Source organism: Lolium perenne, chromosome 5 (assembly GCF_019359855.2).
Source record: "Lolium perenne isolate Kyuss_39 chromosome 5, Kyuss_2.0, whole genome shotgun sequence".
Classification (NCBI taxonomy): domain Eukaryota; kingdom Viridiplantae; phylum Streptophyta; class Magnoliopsida; order Poales; family Poaceae; genus Lolium; species Lolium perenne.
Window position 1 is genome coordinate 57,800,014 of NC_067248.2, and position 17,260 is coordinate 57,817,273.

A 17,260-nucleotide genomic window follows, 5' to 3' on the forward strand; every position below is an offset into this window, starting at 1 on the left:
GTACGCAACCTTATCTTTTACATCCACATTAATGTTTAAATATATTTAATAGTTTGGTAGAAATATTTATTGGATATGTCCTAACAAATATCTCAATAAGGAGATTTCTAGCATACAATTATGTAAGAAATTTTTAAAAAAATGTGGAGTAAAAAATGAACATTTTGCTTGACTGTCTACAGGTTTTTTCATGGTCGCCTTTTTTTCTTTCAGGTTAGAGTGTGTTCGGTAATGATCCGACAATGTATGCATTAGATATTGAAACTTATTAATCATTAACTATCATCATAATAGTGTGATTTTTTTCAAATTTCTCGTCGTGAAGATGCCTTTTTAAAGATGAACTCAAGATGAAAAAAAAAATCACATCTTATATAGAATTTCTGAAATTGATGGAGATTTTTTTACAGTAGGTAAAGTTCACCCCAGGCAATTGTGTTCATTTTCAAAGTTCAAGTGGGTTAAACTTGTCACTTTATTTGGCTCAACTGAACATACCGATACTTAACTCAATCGAACCTATAAACTGACATCAAAGACTCAAGCAGAAATAAAAACAACCAAGTTGCTTCTTGCAAAGCATTTTATTTATAACTATATAGCTATGATTTATACCTTTTTATTTAGGAGGTGCACATATCATGGGAGAAATTATTTCTTTCTCCCTCGTTCTTCCATGGGAAGTGCTCCATGAACTTCATATGTTTGAACTAAAACTTGACATTTACCTCCCTTGAATAAACGACAACACTTGTAGTTCTAGGAAAAGGTCTTCCAAAAATTATAGGTCATGGATTTTTATGCTCCATCTCCATGATAATGAAATCCACAGACACAAATGTCATATGCAATTCAACAATGACACTATTAGTTCTACCTAAACCATGATTGGTAGAACAATCAACAAATGTAAATCAATATTGCATTTTTTGATAGGACCAATGTTTAGAGTATCATATGAAGTTTTCAGTATAGCACTCACACTAGACCCCAAATCAAGCACAAGTGCACAACTATGGTAATATTTCCTATATATGGTGACTCCCTGACTTGTATTTTTGGATCCCATATATCCCCAAGCTTAGGTGGCATTATGGCCTCTTATTGTTCCTATTAATCTTTTCTCTAATCACAGGATCAGCCATGTAGATCCAAAACCCGTTCAATGCATATTAATTGAGGGATCACACTTGAATATTTTTAAGCATAGATAATAACTCATGCAAGCTACATTTTTCAAGATTAAGTAAATGATCATTTCAATATTAGACACTTTTAATCTCCTCCACTTGTTTACGTTCTCCTTTCTCTTTTTCCACCCCATTTAAGCTTCCCTTCTTGGTGGCACTCATAGTTTCTTGTTCCTTTTTTTCTTACCCTAGAGGATCCTCACAGAAAAGGTTTAAAAATCCAGCTTCACCTAAGCTAATTCCAATTTTATGTTCAACAAGTAAACCATTTAACAAGTTTTGGGCTTCATAAATTTTCATCTATATATATATATGAACGTCATACTAGCTTCTTTATCAAGCATGCACCTAGAATATTGATCAAGTCTAGTATAAAAGCAATGACGGGGCCGCCACTCGTGAGCTCCATTCAACGCGAAAAGGCTCGATTTCAGCGTAAATCTTCTTTTCCCGATGAGAAGATCAGCTTTTCCGCATCTATTGTTAATATGTTTTTGTCACGGATCGTTGCTTTCTTCCTACTGCCATTGTTGATGCCCTAGCTCGTCAAAATCGTCCACAAGGACGAGGACAGCGACAAGAAGATCGGGTTGGGCCTTCGGGTGGATGCAACCACATACCTTGCTAGCTAGCTATGCATGTGCTTCAATCCATTGAGCTGCTTGCGTAGTTGCTTTCCTAAGGGCACGTACAATTGACTGACATCATACTTTTCTTAGAGTTGCCATATTGAATTTTTTTCTTAGTTGGGTAAGAGAGAAATAAGAAATAAGAGGTTGTCTTCCCTTAGCTAAGAGATTCTCGCTTATAAAACAAGAGAAGGCCATTTCATGCGTTGTACCGTATTTTATCGCTTAGCAACTTAATTTCTTATTAAAACAGAGTTGATTCTCATTAATGCTACGGATGACAATACTAGATAATGCATTATACAACTTGTATCTATTTTCTTCTCTTGATGACATGTAGGGCTAAGAGATGGCTTGCAGTCTCTACCATTGTACATGCCCTAACAGCGGACCAACGACACCAAGAAAAGGAGTTATAAAACATTATTAAAAAAATGAGAAATTCAGTTTAATTGAATTTTTCATTCTATATAGATGTGTTATTCTAGCTATAATATACTATTTTTATAACCAGATCAAACTTAGACAAGTTTGAATTAGAATTTTTCATAGATCGGAAAATAGATAATCTGGAACTAAGTCCATCGCTGGACATTTATGGAAACATCGTGACTTATCTTCAGCCTTTTCATGGTTATCTTTGTGGCCAAGTCCAGCCCAGCCCAGCCCAGTCCACTTATGTGGGCCATTTTGAACGCACTCGAAGCGTGCCCACTCCCCGCAAGGCTGCAACCCGTCCGCCGCTGCACTCCACCCGCTTCCAGAACTCTCCACCGCCACCACCGCCACCACCGCCACCACCGCCAATGGGGAAGAAGGGGGCGAACCGGACGGCGACGAAGGCGGAGACGATCCTCGACGTCGTGGGCGAGGACGGGAGGGTGCTCACGATGATCGAGGTGGATCCCGCCGACGAGAACCCTGCCCTCCTCGACGCCATCAGGTACGTACGTACGTCGACTCGATCGACGCTCGCTCAGGTCGTCGCCCACACGCACGCGCACGACGACGTCGACGGGGATGGCGTGCGGGGCGGCTTGTCCTTGGCTGGTTTGCCTTTTGATGAGATAAGGTGGGGGTTCGGGGCTGTCTAGGGTTTATTGGCTTATTTGGGAGGAATATGCGGGATATGCCGTGGCGCACGGAATTGGTTCGGGGTTCTTGCTGGGTTGGATGGTTAGTCCAAATGCATCTACCAGGTTAAATTTACTGTGGCCAAGGGTTGGATCTGTGTAATTGGTAGAGAAAGGGGCGATCTATTCTAGAAACTGAACCCTGTGAATTAGGTTGAAATCAGAAATCTGTAGATTATATGTTGGGTACCAAACTGTAGTTTCAGTGAAATGTTGTGGAGGTCTGTACTGCTGATAAATTTTCCTTGGAACTTAGGTTCTTGTTGGTTCACGGAATTAGTCGAAAATGTTTGTTTCGGGCTGAATCTGCTTGTGCAGAAAACAAAATGTTCAGAAATGACCACAGTAAGGGGTGACTTCTAGCTCCGAACTCTGTGAAAAATAGGAATTGTGACTTTTCGTAGTAGAAGATTTATCATGTATTCAACCGATAATTCAAACACAAATTTAGTGCACATGTGTACAGTTTTTGAAATGCACACCTTTATCTATGGAAGAAACCTGTAAGCATTTTGCTTGGCCGGGAACCTCGGGGCATCACCATTTCATGTTGAACCAATCCATCAGTTTTTTTTTTTATTGAAGTACATGTCCCAGGTGAAATATGCCTCACAGGCTGCATTTCCAAACGAGGCATAATACATCACTAAAGAGGGCCCCAGCACTGGGGGAAAGAAGTTTACAATTCATATGGCGCAGTTGCTAATTACTTTGACTGGCCCCATGCATGTTGGCATCCTATGCTCGTCTTAGGGCCTCAGAGCAATGCTGATATTCTGGGTTTTATGTAATTGCATCTTGATGTATCGTGGACCCTGTTTGCCAGTTATTTCACACATTAGCCGATAGAAATGTTTGTTACAGTAAATATTACGGGTGTGCTCGTTCCATTATATAAGGTCTTTCAAGAAAGTCCCTATGATTTTGTTCATTTTCAGTGTATGCCATCTTGTTGTTTATACTGCTGTGTTGACAATTGATTCCTCAGGAAAAAGAACAGTGCTGCCCTGATCTCCATGCTTGATCCTCGTGCTGAGCTCTCCACCAAAGACAGTTCAAATGCAGCTGATGCTGTTTGGTATCTCGTCATAAATGGAAACCACATAACTGGCAATCTGAACCTGCTGAATGACCTCAAGCCTGTGTGTGACCGTTGGGTACGAAGCCTCGCTGGGACAGGGCCACCTATGCAAGTCTGCGCACGGGGATCTGTGAACTGCAACAGGATCAAGCTTGACGACGTATGGTATGTTCCTGGGGTCACAGTGAATATGGTTGCTGTTGCCAATCTTACCAATCAAGAACTTAAAGTCAGTGTGGAAAGCGGTGGCTGTTCTATTGCACGCCTTGATGGCACTGTTGTTGGCAAAGGACACATTAAAAGCGAGCTGTATGAGCTCGACTTTCTCGACGCCATTAGGTATGATGGCTACTTGCCTGAATGATTTACTTCTCTTATGGTTTCTCGGTATGCTAAGAAGTTGTCACTGTAGTTAATTCGTTTGGACATGCTAAGGTGTCAAGTGTGTCCACAGATACGTAATTTACATGCAGGGAAGTGTGGCTCCAAAACATTGTTAGTTTCTCGGACTCTTTTGATTGTGCTCTGCCTTGCCTCATAGGGGTAAGGTAATTCTAAATCACAGCTACGTATTATTAGGGCAGGGAAGTTTGAGTAAAATTTTATGTGTCAACTGTGTTATTCCTTATGAGCTATGTCGATTTAAGGCAGCTCTGCCAGCCTGCCATGGACAAATAGAATGGCATTAATTTTGCATATATTTCTTAGGAAGTGTCTCTAATTATAATTGATGTGCCGCACACTAGAAGTCAAGAGGTTCACATTGGTAGTTGCATACAAATTTACAAATGATAGGGCAAGTAAGGCGAATTGAAACTACAAGATATTGTGTGCATGACTGGTAACTGCATACAAATTTACACACGATGCTGCATAGAATTCACACATTAAAATTACAAATGATCAGACACTCATGGGAAAATGGAATTACAAGAAATTATAGACATGCAGAATGGTCACTAGAATAGTCAATTATATTTATGCTTTCTTTTTATACCACACGCACCATGTATGATGCAATGACCAGCAGATATCGTGGACATGGTGCTAAGAACTAATATCTGGAACATAAACCGGAAAAAAGTTTGCATTGCGTTTGTAGACCTGTGTAGTTTGTTAATTGACCTTGGCTTGGTTTGAAGTAACAGTAATATGACCTTGGCTTTGTTTGAAGTGAGGGTAATATGATCGATCTGATCACTCAAATCAGTTTGTCCATCAGTTGTCCGTATTTAAGTGGTAGTACCCAAAAATTTCCGTAGTTTGTTATCAAGTCAATTTCTTATAGCTTTGCTAGGTTAGAGCTAAATGGTATGGGAAAAGTGTGAGAGTGCAGGTGCGTTCTGCGCACCCTCACATTTTTTGACTTTCTCTTTTCTATATCTCTCAAAATATTACATATTTTGATTTGATTTTTTTGCAAGTCACTTAAAAATAACAAATGGAATAGGATAAAATAGTTCGGAAATTTTTTGTGCAATTTAAATTTTCAAAAAATTCAAAAAAAAATCTTGAAATATATATACACAATAAAATAAAAAATCCAAAATATTTTTCCCACGTTCCAATTGTCATGTTTACGTGATCTGCAATTTTTTTTGTTCAAACAATGTGTGGTGTGAGAGATACAAAAATGAGAAATTGTTTGAGAAGGGAACAAAAAGAATTTGCACGAATCTTGATGCAGTATACACGGTATGGATACGGGTGCTCACCAAGCACCTGCTCCAAAAGTCCACTCTCAAATGGTATACATTGTTCACAGTTTAACTTAGTTAACTATACTAGTCTACTGATAATCTGATATGCTACTTAAAAATGTAGTCATTCTACTCTGATGGGTTACCTATGAATTGTCTATTTGCCTTGCTGAACTACTTCCGAATAGCAAGATATTTATGCTGCAAAGAATGCTAACCTTTTCTCCTGTATCTGATCAGTGGAACTGCCTGGTACATTGTCTCAAATGCTGCTGAACACATGACTGGCAACCTGCACCTCCTGACAAACTTCACCGCCACTCGCCCAGGCCGCCCTGTCAGGACTCACACAGGCGAAACGCTTCAGGTGTGTGGCAAGGGTTCCCTGAGCTCCACCCAGCTGTCCGTCCCTGGTGTCAGCTACGTCCCGGGGCTCACCGAGAACATCATCTCAGTGACCCAGCTCACCGACAGTGGCTTCAGTGTCGCGTTCGGCCCCCATGGCTGCACTGTCATGAGGAACCGCGGTGGGGCTAAGGTTGGTTACGCTTACCATGCAGGCGGACAGCTGTACCGGCTCGACTACCTCAGGGTCGCTGACAGCAAATAGCTTCTGAACCTAAAGTCGGGAGGGTAACAGCCAGCCGTATGAGTTGCTCCGATGAAGAGGAAGTTTACCTGTTCAGGTCGTTTGGTTGCAAAGATGCTCTCAGCTGGTTTTCTGTATGAAAAACCTCCCAGGAGTACGTATGGGCTATTGGTATGGATTATGGAAGACAGTGAGATATTACCACGCACCAGTTACGCATGTTTGGGTTGCTGCATTTACCATGGATGTGGTTAACGTGTACTATGGTTTTGTCTAATGATGTGGTTAATTATCTTTTATGAGCTTATAATTCATACACAGTTCCAACTCCAGAGGCATCCAATTCCAAACAACAAATTCCTGGTTTTCTACAAATACAAGGCCACTCTTTCTTCCAAGAGGAATTTGTTTGGTTTCTCCCTAGTACAATGGTAATGCGAGTGTTGCATGTTGCATGTAGTAATGAGAAAGAAGCACATCATGTAGATGTAACAGGTTTCACAGCCAAGGATTGGATGGACTTTCCAGATGATTAATCATGACTTTGCTTTCTTGATGCAGTGGCCTTGTATACAAAGACAGGGGGTAGCAAACATACATTCTCAGATTTTGGGCTCAGTTCTGGGAACCACGTATTATCAAGACAAAAATGCCAATAAAATTATTACATTTTTGTTTTCTTTTGTTGCCTGATTGGGATGTAAAGGCTTAGAGCGTCTCCAGCAATAGCCCCCAAAATAGGACCTTTTTTTTTTAAGGAAAGCCATAATGTCGGATTTTGTTACTTAGGCATCAAAGATGTATCATCTGCTAAAACACCAGCAGGAAACTCGGGGGGGCTCCTTTTGCCAAACAATCTACATAGGGCCCTCCAAAGGGCTAGCTAGAACATGAGTGGCCATATTGGCTTTCATAGGACAATGAGAGAGAACAATCTCTGAAAAATTACGACAAAATAAAGTGCACTCTTCATAAAGAGCATCAGCCGATCCGAGAGAATTCCTGCCGCTATTCATCACGTGGATCATGTCCATGCAATCCGAGTTTACCTCAATCCTATTGCACCCCACCTGGCCAGCGAGAAATAGACCGAAATAGACCGTCGCGGAGAGCTTGAGCCTTAGCCATTGATGGATTTTTTGTTTGCGAAAATTTCACCGATCTATTAATAATCATCAACAGCAGTACAAAGATGTCTAAAAATAATAAAAAATACAAATAGGTCACTGGACCACCTAGCGACGACTACAAACACTAGCGCGAGGGAAAGACGCGATTCCGTCCTCGTGCCTCCATCACCGGAGCCAGCCAAAGCTTGTCGTAGTAGAGATTGTTGTAGTAGACAGACGAGAAGAGAGCTTGAGCCTTAGCCATTGATGGATTAGAGATGAAGGGTATACCACAACAGCTCGCTGCCACAAATAACCCCAGGTCATCTCAGATAATTGCTCCCGTGCTCCCAACACCTTCATCGATGCTAAACCCTGCATCGACCTTCAACTTTACAAAGTTCTCTCGTGGCTTGACCCATCCGTGCCTATCTATACCATGCTTCTTATTCCTAGCTAAAATAGGACCCCTACTTGACATGTAAGGGCCCCATACTTCGCATACCCTAAATTTTGTGAGTTGCTCCCACAATCTCCCTATGTCACAACCCCATTTTACGACACATGGGACCCAATTGGCAGTGGCACAATTTTTTCTTTTTCTCCCATATTCTCTACCCTCGTAGCTTCACTGGTGTGTGGTCGGGGAGGAGGTGGGCCAAAATGGCGACAATTGGATTTAGAGGAGGAGGTGCGACACAAGGTGGATATGGCGGCGAGCAGTAGGCATGGCGAAGAAGGCCTGGCGATGTGGTGGCGGTGGGATTGATAACGAAGGAGGAGGACAACACATAGGAGAAGAAACACACACACATAAGAAAATTTCCTTCTACCATGTGTCAATGAGAACAGGGGCAGTGTAGCGAGCCCTCGAGCCTAGGCTCTTAGGGGATAATTTTGGACTAGACTAAAGGGCAAGATGAACCTCGCTTTGTAGTCTCTTGTTCTGAGAATATCTACGGGTCAGAGTAGTACTCATGCTGGACATTCTCGCTAAGAAAAAATATTCTCATGTCAGCACTTGCTAGGCCTTATTGGGCCCATGGAAACCCACTGGGCCACTGGGTCATCCCAAAAGCCCGAATCACTTCTCTTTATTGAGCCTAGGTTAGTCACATTCTTGTCTTTCCCTTCAGTTTAGATCAACTCTGTTGAGTAATCTTCCTGCATGTCTTCTCTCTCTCATGGCGGATGAAGTAACAATTTTTTGCTTGTAGCCTAGACTAGGTGTAAGCAGCGATAATGTCGAACTTGCTTCCTCACTTTTTTCTCTTTGATGTAACAAACTTTTTTTTTCTTTTCTCGTTACAAAATAATGGAAATAGCAATATCATTTGTTGTTGTTGATTACACCACTATTTTTGGAACCCGCTTTGTTTATTAATCATTGAGACTACTTAGGATGGCAAAATGATCATGAGGTGCTATTAACTGTACCAGCATAAGTGCTTGCTTAGCGTGGTTGCGAGCTTCAATATCCAAGTTTTTTTTATTCATGGACAAAAAACTTTTATTTTGAACGCACGGCTTCCAAGTTCCAAGGCGAAGTGCTCCCGGCAACCCGTGCGCCGCCCCACTCCACTCCACCTTGCCTTGCTTCTAGGCTCTATAGCACTATCCACTTCTCCGTGTCCACCGGCAATGGGGAAGAAGGGGAAGAAGCCGACGGCTGCGAAGGCGGAGACGACCCTCGACGTCGGCGCCGAGGAGGGGAGGGTGCTCACATTGCTCGAGGTTGACCCCGCCACTGAGGACCCTGCCCTCCTGAACGCCATCAGGTACGTACCTAGCCGCAAATCCCCAAGTCGTAACCCACTCGCGCGAGCAGTCTTGCGCTGCTACTACGCCGACGGGGATGGCGAGCGCCCGAGGCTTGTATTTGGCTGGCTTGCGTTTTGGTGAGGTAATGTGGGGTTTGCGCTGTCTAGGGTTTATTATTGCATTCTTCGAGAGGAGAGAAGCCACGGCGCACGGAATTCGGTTCGTGGTTCTTGTTTGGTCGGTTGGAGTTTAGATCTAATAGTTTAAAGCTACTAGCGGAAAGGTTTGGATTTGTAAATCGGTAGAGAAACGGGCTCTAGCACTGAAACCGGTGACAAAATCTGAAATTAGGAAATTTGTAGATGGTGTATTTTGTACCCAATCAATATCTCAAAAACAAAACGTTTTGAATTTGTGTACCATTGATGAACTTCCCTTGGAATTAGGTTCTTGTTGGGTCGACAGAGGCAAAATTAGGCAAAATGTTTGTTTTAGGCTGAATCTGCTAGTTCAAATAAAAAAGAGAGGAGAAATCGCCGCAGTAAGGACCTGTGACCTGCACTAGCGCTGAATACTGTGACAAATATGGATTAATGACAAATCTGCAGACTTTTTGTTATCATGCATTCAATCGATTATTCAAAGAACAGATGTAGTAGAGTTGTTTGGAATTGGTGAATTGTGCATATTCTGACAACAGGGCATCTTGTTTGGTTGGGGGGCATTGGAGTATTGCCATTTCATGTTTAACCCATCCACTCAATTATTTGTTGTCAAAGTATAGGTCCCAGATGAAATATGCCATTTCATATGGCGTAGTTTTTATAGAGCAACAGGCCTACACCCAGTTCCATTTCACAATGAACCACATTTTTCATGCGTGGATCCCCTAAAGAAGGTCCCACCGCCGGGTTAAAAGTGATCACCATAAATGATGCTACAGTTCTTACAAATCATATGACACAATTACTTGCTACTTATTATTTGGACCTGCCCTGTGCATCCTTTGGCATTCTATTCTAGTGGCCTTAGAGATGCTGATATTTGGGTTTTATGTGACTGCATTTGGATCTTTATAGATCAGGGACCCTGTCCGCTAGCTATTTTCCCAATAGCCTATTAAAATGTTTGTTACAGTGATTATAGGTCTGATCTTTTCATTGTAACTTTCAAGATATTCCTTACGCTTTGGTTCACTCTCAGTGCATGCAATTTTATTTTTATTTTTGCTGTTGTTTTGACTTGTATTTCTCAGGAATAAGAACAGTGCTGCCCTGAGCTCCATGCTTGATCCCCGGGATGAGCTCTCTGCCAAAGACATTGCAAATGCAGCTGATGCTGTTTGGTGTCTCGTCGTAAATGGCCATCACATAACTGGCAATCTGAATCTGCTCACGAACCTCACTCCTGTCTATGATCGTTGGGTCCGTACCCCTGGTGGGACAGGGCCGCCCATGCAAGTCTGTGCTCGGGGGTCTGTGAATTGCAACAGGATCAAGCTCGATGACGTATGGTATGTTCCTGGGGCCACAGGGAATATGGTGGCGACTGCCCAACTGACCCAGATGGACCTTACAGTCCTTATGAGTTTAGACTGTTCTATTGCACGCCTTGATGGCACAATAGTTGGCAAAGGACGCCATGGAAGTTATGAGTATGAGCTCGACTTTCTTGATGCCATTAGGTACCAATAACTACTTACCTGAATGTTCTATGTTTTCTTATTATGCTAAGAAGTTATCATGGTAGTTAGTTGATTTAGTTGTTCTAAGGTGTGTCCTTGAATGCGCAATTTGCATGCACTGAAGTATGGCTCAGAGGACAGTACAGTGATAGTTTATTGAGATTTTTTATTGCGCTCTTCCTTGTCTCATAGGGTTAAGGTGAGTCCAAATCACAGCTGTTCATCTTGCGGGGAGGGAAGTTTCAGTAAAATGGTTTATGTCAAATGTGTCATTCCTTATGAGCTATGTTGATTTAAGGAAGTGATGCCTGGCTACCATGCACAAATAGAATGACAATAGTTTTGCATATATGTCTGATGAACTTATTCTTCACGCTCCTTTTATTAATTGATATCCAACACACTAGAAGTTGAGAGTCTAACCGTGGTAGCTTCGTACAAATTTACAGATGCTGGCACAACCGGACAAGTCTGACAAAATGAAAATACATGAAATTCTATATATGACTAGTAGCTGACTAGCTGCATACAAATTTACCAGTAAAAATTCCATAAAAATCTACAAATTATGGGACACGTACAGTAAAAGGGTGTTATACCTGACGCAACCATTTGTGATGTGATGGCAGCACATATCATGGACATCATGTTAAGAACTAATACCTGGAACATAAAACAAAACAAAAATGGTAGTATTTTGTGTAGGCATATGTAGCTGTAAATCTATATTAGTTAACCTTGGTTCTGTAATAAAATAATGGCAGTATGATCCACTGGACCACTCAAAATCAGCAGGTCATACTAAAATGGCCATGCCCTAAAATTTCGCTAAGTTGTTTCCTATTCAATCGTTTATAGCTTTGCTAGATTAGAGCTCATGTTCCACATTGTTCACAGTATGGTTTAGTTACTCTACTAGTCTACTAACATGATACTTAAAATTTTACTCTACTAGTCTACTGACATGATACTTAAAATTTTAAAAGTAGTCATGCTACTCTGATGGATACATATGAACTGTCTGTTGCCTTTGGTTGCTATTGACTTCTTACTCAGCAAGATATTTATACTGCAAGGAGTCCTAATCTTTTCTTCTGTATCTGATCAGTGAAACTACCTGGTACATCGTCTCAAATGCTGCTGAACACATGACCGGCAACCTGCACCTCCTGACAAACTTCACCCCCACACGGCCAGGCCGCCCAGTCCGGACGCACACGGGGGAGATGCTGCAGGTGTGTGGCAAGGGGTCCCTGAGCTCTACCCAGCTCATGGTCCCTGGCGTCAGCTATGTCCCGGGGCTCACCGAGAACATCATCTCAGTGACCCAACTCGTCGACAGCGGCTTCAGTGTTGCATTTGGACCCGGTGGCTGCATTGTCACAAGGAACCGCAACGGGGATAGGGTTGGCTATGCGTTTCATGCGGGCGGCCAGCTGTACCAACTCAGCGACCTCAAGGTCGTTGCTAGCAAGTAATCTGAAGTTGTGAGGGCAACCAGCCATGTGAGTTGCTAAGATGAACAAGTTCTCAGCTGGTTTTCTGCATGAAAAGGCTAGGTATTTCAGTTAATTGTCAGTAGGATCCTGAAGCTACTATGTTTGTATGGTCTGTGGGAGACAATTAGATATTACCTCGCACCAGTGGGACATGGTTGGGTTGTTGCTACGTTTAGCATTGATGTGGTTAATGTGTAGTTGGGTGCATGATGATGTGGTTAGTTTTCCTTTTTTGAGCTGATAATTCTCACAGACTTCTGACTCCAGAGGCATCCAACTCCAAACAAGGAACTTCATGATAGAAAACTGAACCTAAATTCTCAGAATACGTACTCAGTCGCGATAACCAAATGAGATGTGATGATTTTTTTTATCCATTGTTCCTATAAAAAAAATCAGTACAATGTTGTTTTATTTTTCACATTAGTGGGATATATCATTAGCTGCTTTTAGAATTTTATTTCATAATTTTTTTATAATCTATAAAAATAATTTTCGATTTTTCGGGAGGCAAATTGACTTCCCATTTGGGGACAGATTTGGTGCATCTGTGCACCAGCGATCTTTTTATTAAAAAAATCAAAAATCAAATTTCTAAGTTTCAAAAAATTCTGAAAAAAATCATGCAGCTAGTAATGTATGCAAAATTCCAATTGAAAATAATGTATAGTTTAGGCTGCACGTAAATCATAAAAGTGTAGATCTAAGCATAGTGATTTCAAATCTCAAAAAAAGGGGTATACTTTATCATTTTTGTGTAGCTCAGAATCGAAAACATTTGAAATTGAGATTTTTCACGTCAGTGGGATATATCATTAGCTGATTTTAGAATTTTATTTTATACTTTTTACAATCTGTAAATATAATTTTCGATTTTTCTAATATGTCGAGAGCACTTGTGCTCGGGAGGCAAAATGACTTTCCGTTTGGCGAACTATTCTCATTTTAATGTCAGCCCGTGCTAAGCCCATTTTCGTTGCGAGCCAACCCGCTGGGCCGGTCCGAAAGCCCAAACTAAGATGGACCCACCTAACAGTCGCACAGCTTCTCCTCATACTCCCCAGTTGGGCCTAGCTTGGGCACACTCCCATCCCCCTCTTCAGTTTGGGCCTTCTCTCCTCGCCTCCTCTCCCTGTCCCGTGCTCATGGCGGCGGCCACTTCCTCGTCGGCGGTGGCGGCATCCACGCCGCAGGGAGTGCCGGAGCGGCGGGGGATCCCGGCGGCGTCCTTCGTGGAGGATGTCGAGACCTACCTCCGCCAGGCCGGGCTCGACGTCAACTCCGCCCTCGCCTTCCTCCAAGAAAGGTAGCTGCTGCTCCGCCCCGCCTCTCTCCCCAAAACCCTACCTTTCTCTCCGTGTGTTCATCTCTGGTCCGGCTGCTGCTGCAACCGGGAGGATGGATCCTTGGGCTGCTTCTCGCACCCTGCCCTCCACTCCACCTGTTTGGTGAATTGGGGAGCTGGGTCGCGGTGGCCATCGGCTCGCTCCTGATCCAGGATTCGTCTGAGACGCGGGGGCGTTTCGCGTTGCTCTGGAGGTCTCATGCGTCCTTGCCATGTATCTTTGATCTATCTCTGCAAGATCCTCAACATGTTAGATCCTTGTAGGGGCCATGCTGCTTTGGCCACTTATTTCATTGCCAGATTAGCTAAGAGCTTCCGGTAGCCATTAGGGGATTGAACTGGTGCTGTGCTTGGATTGGATCTCTGCAAGTATCTTTCTCGGTGCCTACTTGTGGATGGATATTTTAGCTTACTAGTCCACCCCTTCACAGTATTTCACTCCTAATTCATTACCGCCGAGAATATGCAAACTCTGCCTTAAGCTGCAGAGTCCACGCCAAGGATAGCTCGACTACGACTAGTCTATGAGTCGGTAACCGAAAACCTTGACTAGTCGTCACTACTTGCATGACTATGTCCATGAGTAGGTACCCTGTAGACTTGGCTCGATTCGTAAACCTTGGTCCATGCGAGGCTGAGATCTTATTATCCACTCAATCATGGGATACAGTTCATTCAGATGTTGCATAAACTGCTTATGATGAGATGCTCAGAGCTTGCATGCAGTTGTTACTCTCTATACCTCTTCGTTCCTGCAAATAAATCTTCCATTATAAATTTATAATTAAGTTTGTCTTTTCAGACTGACAATTTGTTAGTATTGTTCCTTCGTGATTTAGACCATATTATGCCATGTTGCTTGTCTTTTTTAGCGAACCACATGTGATCTACTGTTCTTGCCTTCAGTGTTCATTTCTAGTTGGTAGGTAAAAGAAATTTCAGCATTATTGTCCAGCAGGTTTTGGCAAATATCTCGTCTCTCTACATGTGTGCATTTCCACTTTTTACCTGGCTGTGTTTTTTCTGGTAGGATACTTGGTCGTGCTTTAGAGAAATCTAACCTGTCTTTTTGCGTAGGCTGCAGCAGTACAAAATGGTGGAGATGAAGCTTTTAGCACAACAAAGAGAACTCCAGGTGCTCATACCTTATCTGTTTATGTTTGTGGATGCAAGCTATTGAATACGAGTTACATTTCATTATTAGTAAATGTGGCATTACTTAACTTGATCATCGATCTTCTGAGTGTAAGTATGATTAGATTTTACATTTGGTGATGGTCTCATGCTCCTGAATTGCAATATGATATTCCAGAGCACAACTGTTCTCTACTTTATACAGATAAAAGTGAATTAGTACTAAAAACGATGCCAGCGCTAACATGGAGTCAACTTTTGGCCATTAATCTAACTTGTGTTACAAGTACCATACTTACTTTTACTAGCAGTTGTCAATGATGCATGCTAATTATAGCACACATAACATATTGTAGCCATCTGGTCTTTATTACAGGCAAAAATTCCTGATATAGAGAAATGCTTGGGTATTGTTGCGACATTACAAGCTAAAAAGGCTTTGGGCGAGGTTTGCATAATTTCCTGAACTCCATTCCTTTTTTCAATTGTTTTCCCAATTCTGTGTATGGGATGCTCCCTTTTATTTCAGCTTAATGCCTCAAGTTGTGTTACATTTCTTACATTGAATACCATGATAAAAACGTTTGCAGGTTGAAGGTTGTAGATAGAGTATCTTAGCATTTAGACGCATAAAATACCATGTTTGACCTTTTGCATGTTTCTTAATACTTAAGCCTGTTGCTAACCATTCTTCTGTTTTATTACCTTATTCCAATATGCTAGGTTATTACTCTGTGTTACCTGTTTCAGTTATCTCCAAAATTACCCTTCGTGACTATACTAATGTGGATCATTTTGTTATTATTCATTGCATGGTTTTAAAGGCGCCAAGGCGTCCTAAGGCGAAGGGGGGGCGCTCCGACGCTTAGGCGACGCCTAGGCGGACGCTTTGGACGCCTAGGCGCCTAAGGCGGGCGTTTTTCTAAGGCGGAGGGGGAGCGCTTGGACGCTTAGGCGTCCCTAAGGCGACGCCTAGGCGACGCCTTTAAAACCATGATTCATTGTCTGTTGCTAACATCACTTAAGTACATCTTTTGAAAACAAAATGGTTCAAATGTTGGTAATTTCATGAAACGTTAACCATGCTGGATGCTAGCTGTTCTGTGTGAGATCATGTTGCTGAAAGTTAAGTAGTTAACTATCTGTGGCTTTCGTACACTTAATGCAGGCACTCATAGCCGATTTTGAATTATCTGAGGGAATCTATTCACGTGCGAAAATCGAGGACTCTGATTCAGTGTGTCTATGGTTGGGTGCAAATGTGATGCTGGAATACTCTTGCGACGAGGTTATTTTTGGGAGACCAAACATAGTCATATTCCAGTCTTTAGATTTTAGTTCCCCCCTCATTTCCTGGAGTTTTTACAGGCCAATGACCTCTTGAAAAAGAATTTGGAAAATGCGAGGGCCAGTTTAGAAGTCCTTGTTGGTGATCTTCAGTTCCTGCGGGACCAACAAACCATAACTCAGGTAAAATGGCCATGACTAGTTCACTAGTCTCAAATTGTGCTCGATTGAGCATATGATACACACCATCTTCAGACGCTCATTAGCTCGAAACTCATTTTCTTTTGCCAGGTTACAATTGCTCGGATATTTAACTGGGACGTGCACCAGCGGAGAAGCAAACAGTCTGCTATAAAAGAAACATGATCATCATATTATGTGTGCCGCCAATGAAATCGGGTCCTTTTTGTACGTCTTGCAAACCATCTAGTCTGTCATCATAGTGTGTGTCCCTTGCTGGTGATGGTGCCTTGGCTGTGTGACAAAAATGTATCAATCTCATTTAGTTTTATGGTGTTGGAACTCTACTGTCTACTTGCTGTAGAAGATGATGTTCACTTTTGTTTTGGGCTACATGTACTTGTTTAGCGGTTGATGAAACAAATTTTACTGAGCCCACTACCTTCTTTTCTAGCATGCCCACTGGGTTTCAATTCTCTATAAGATGAGCTGTTCCAGTGTCAGCTTGCGCTATAGTTTACGGAGTATTTTGCTGCAATGTTTAGTTTTGCAGATTGGTTTACATAGTATTTGCTGTAATGTTTACTCATAGGGTCTGATGCGTCAAATCAAAAGAAAAATGTTCAATGGTCATGCTTGTACAGTACCAATGTTGCTCTCAGATGTTACTGTTACCTGACTTTCACGTCAACAGGCTATTTTGATTAGGCTCCTTTTCGGTTACAGCTGCTAACCTAATGACCAGTGTCAGGGCTCCCTTCAGCTGAACATGACATGAAACGACATCCTTGTGCACCCTGATCACCTGGAATCGCCCAGTCGCAGACACGGCGGTGGTCGGTCACCTCTGCCAGTCTGCCATGACAAATTTCTCCGGGAGACAGAACAGCCCCCACCCTTACTTCAAATAACTCGTCCAACTTCACTCTTGCTGTCAAG

At 42.3% G+C, this 17,260-nt stretch overlaps 3 protein-coding genes across 3 annotated transcripts; all 3 read left to right on the forward strand.

The window, feature by feature from the left end:
* Positions 1-2,613: 2,613 nt before the first annotated feature.
* Positions 2,614-6,583, forward strand: LOC127299240 (uncharacterized). Its single transcript, XM_051329180.1, has 3 exons — positions 2,614-2,762; positions 3,941-4,372; positions 5,974-6,583. Exons 1-3 carry the CDS (start codon positions 2,626-2,628, stop codon positions 6,341-6,343), a joined length of 939 nt encoding a protein of 312 aa, XP_051185140.1. The 5' UTR covers positions 2,614-2,625; the 3' UTR covers positions 6,344-6,583.
* Positions 6,584-9,057: 2,474 nt separating this feature from the next.
* Positions 9,058-12,512, forward strand: LOC127299241 (uncharacterized). Its single transcript, XM_051329181.2, has 3 exons — positions 9,058-9,209; positions 10,448-10,876; positions 11,985-12,512. The coding sequence occupies exons 1-3, from the start codon at positions 9,073-9,075 to the stop codon at positions 12,352-12,354; spliced, it is 936 nt and encodes a 311-aa protein (XP_051185141.1). The 5' UTR covers positions 9,058-9,072; the 3' UTR covers positions 12,355-12,512.
* A 937-nt stretch (positions 12,513-13,449) lies between these two features.
* On the forward strand, positions 13,450-16,824 carry LOC127299243 (prefoldin subunit 3). The gene is made up of 6 exons (XM_051329185.2): positions 13,450-13,681; positions 14,798-14,855; positions 15,231-15,302; positions 16,023-16,142; positions 16,223-16,324; positions 16,433-16,824. The coding sequence occupies exons 1-6, from the start codon at positions 13,521-13,523 to the stop codon at positions 16,505-16,507; spliced, it is 588 nt and encodes a 195-aa protein (XP_051185145.1). The 5' UTR covers positions 13,450-13,520; the 3' UTR covers positions 16,508-16,824.
* The last annotated feature ends 436 nt before the right edge of the window (positions 16,825-17,260 follow it).

Bases quoted from the DNA above. Each gene is read 5' to 3' on its own strand.
- LOC127299241 (XM_051329181.2), top strand. From the start codon at position 9,073: ATGGGGAAGAAGGGGAAGAAGCCGACGGCTGCGAAGGCGGAGACGACC. The intron at 9,210-10,447 runs GTACGTACCTAG...TGTATTTCTCAG, and splicing joins GCCCTCCTGAACGCCATCAG to GAATAAGAACAGTGCTGCCC. The intron at 10,877-11,984 runs GTACCAATAACT...GTATCTGATCAG, and splicing joins GACTTTCTTGATGCCATTAG to TGAAACTACCTGGTACATCG.
- LOC127299243 (XM_051329185.2), top strand. From the start codon at position 13,521: ATGGCGGCGGCCACTTCCTCGTCGGCGGTGGCGGCATCCACGCCGCAG. The intron at 15,303-16,022 runs GTTTGCATAATT...CACTTAATGCAG, and splicing joins CTAAAAAGGCTTTGGGCGAG to GCACTCATAGCCGATTTTGA. The intron at 16,143-16,222 runs GTTATTTTTGGG...GAGTTTTTACAG, and splicing joins TGGAATACTCTTGCGACGAG to GCCAATGACCTCTTGAAAAA.
- LOC127299240 (XM_051329180.1), top strand. From the start codon at position 2,626: ATGGGGAAGAAGGGGGCGAACCGGACGGCGACGAAGGCGGAGACGATC. The intron at 2,763-3,940 runs GTACGTACGTAC...TTGATTCCTCAG, and splicing joins GCCCTCCTCGACGCCATCAG to GAAAAAGAACAGTGCTGCCC. The intron at 4,373-5,973 runs GTATGATGGCTA...GTATCTGATCAG, and splicing joins GACTTTCTCGACGCCATTAG to TGGAACTGCCTGGTACATTG.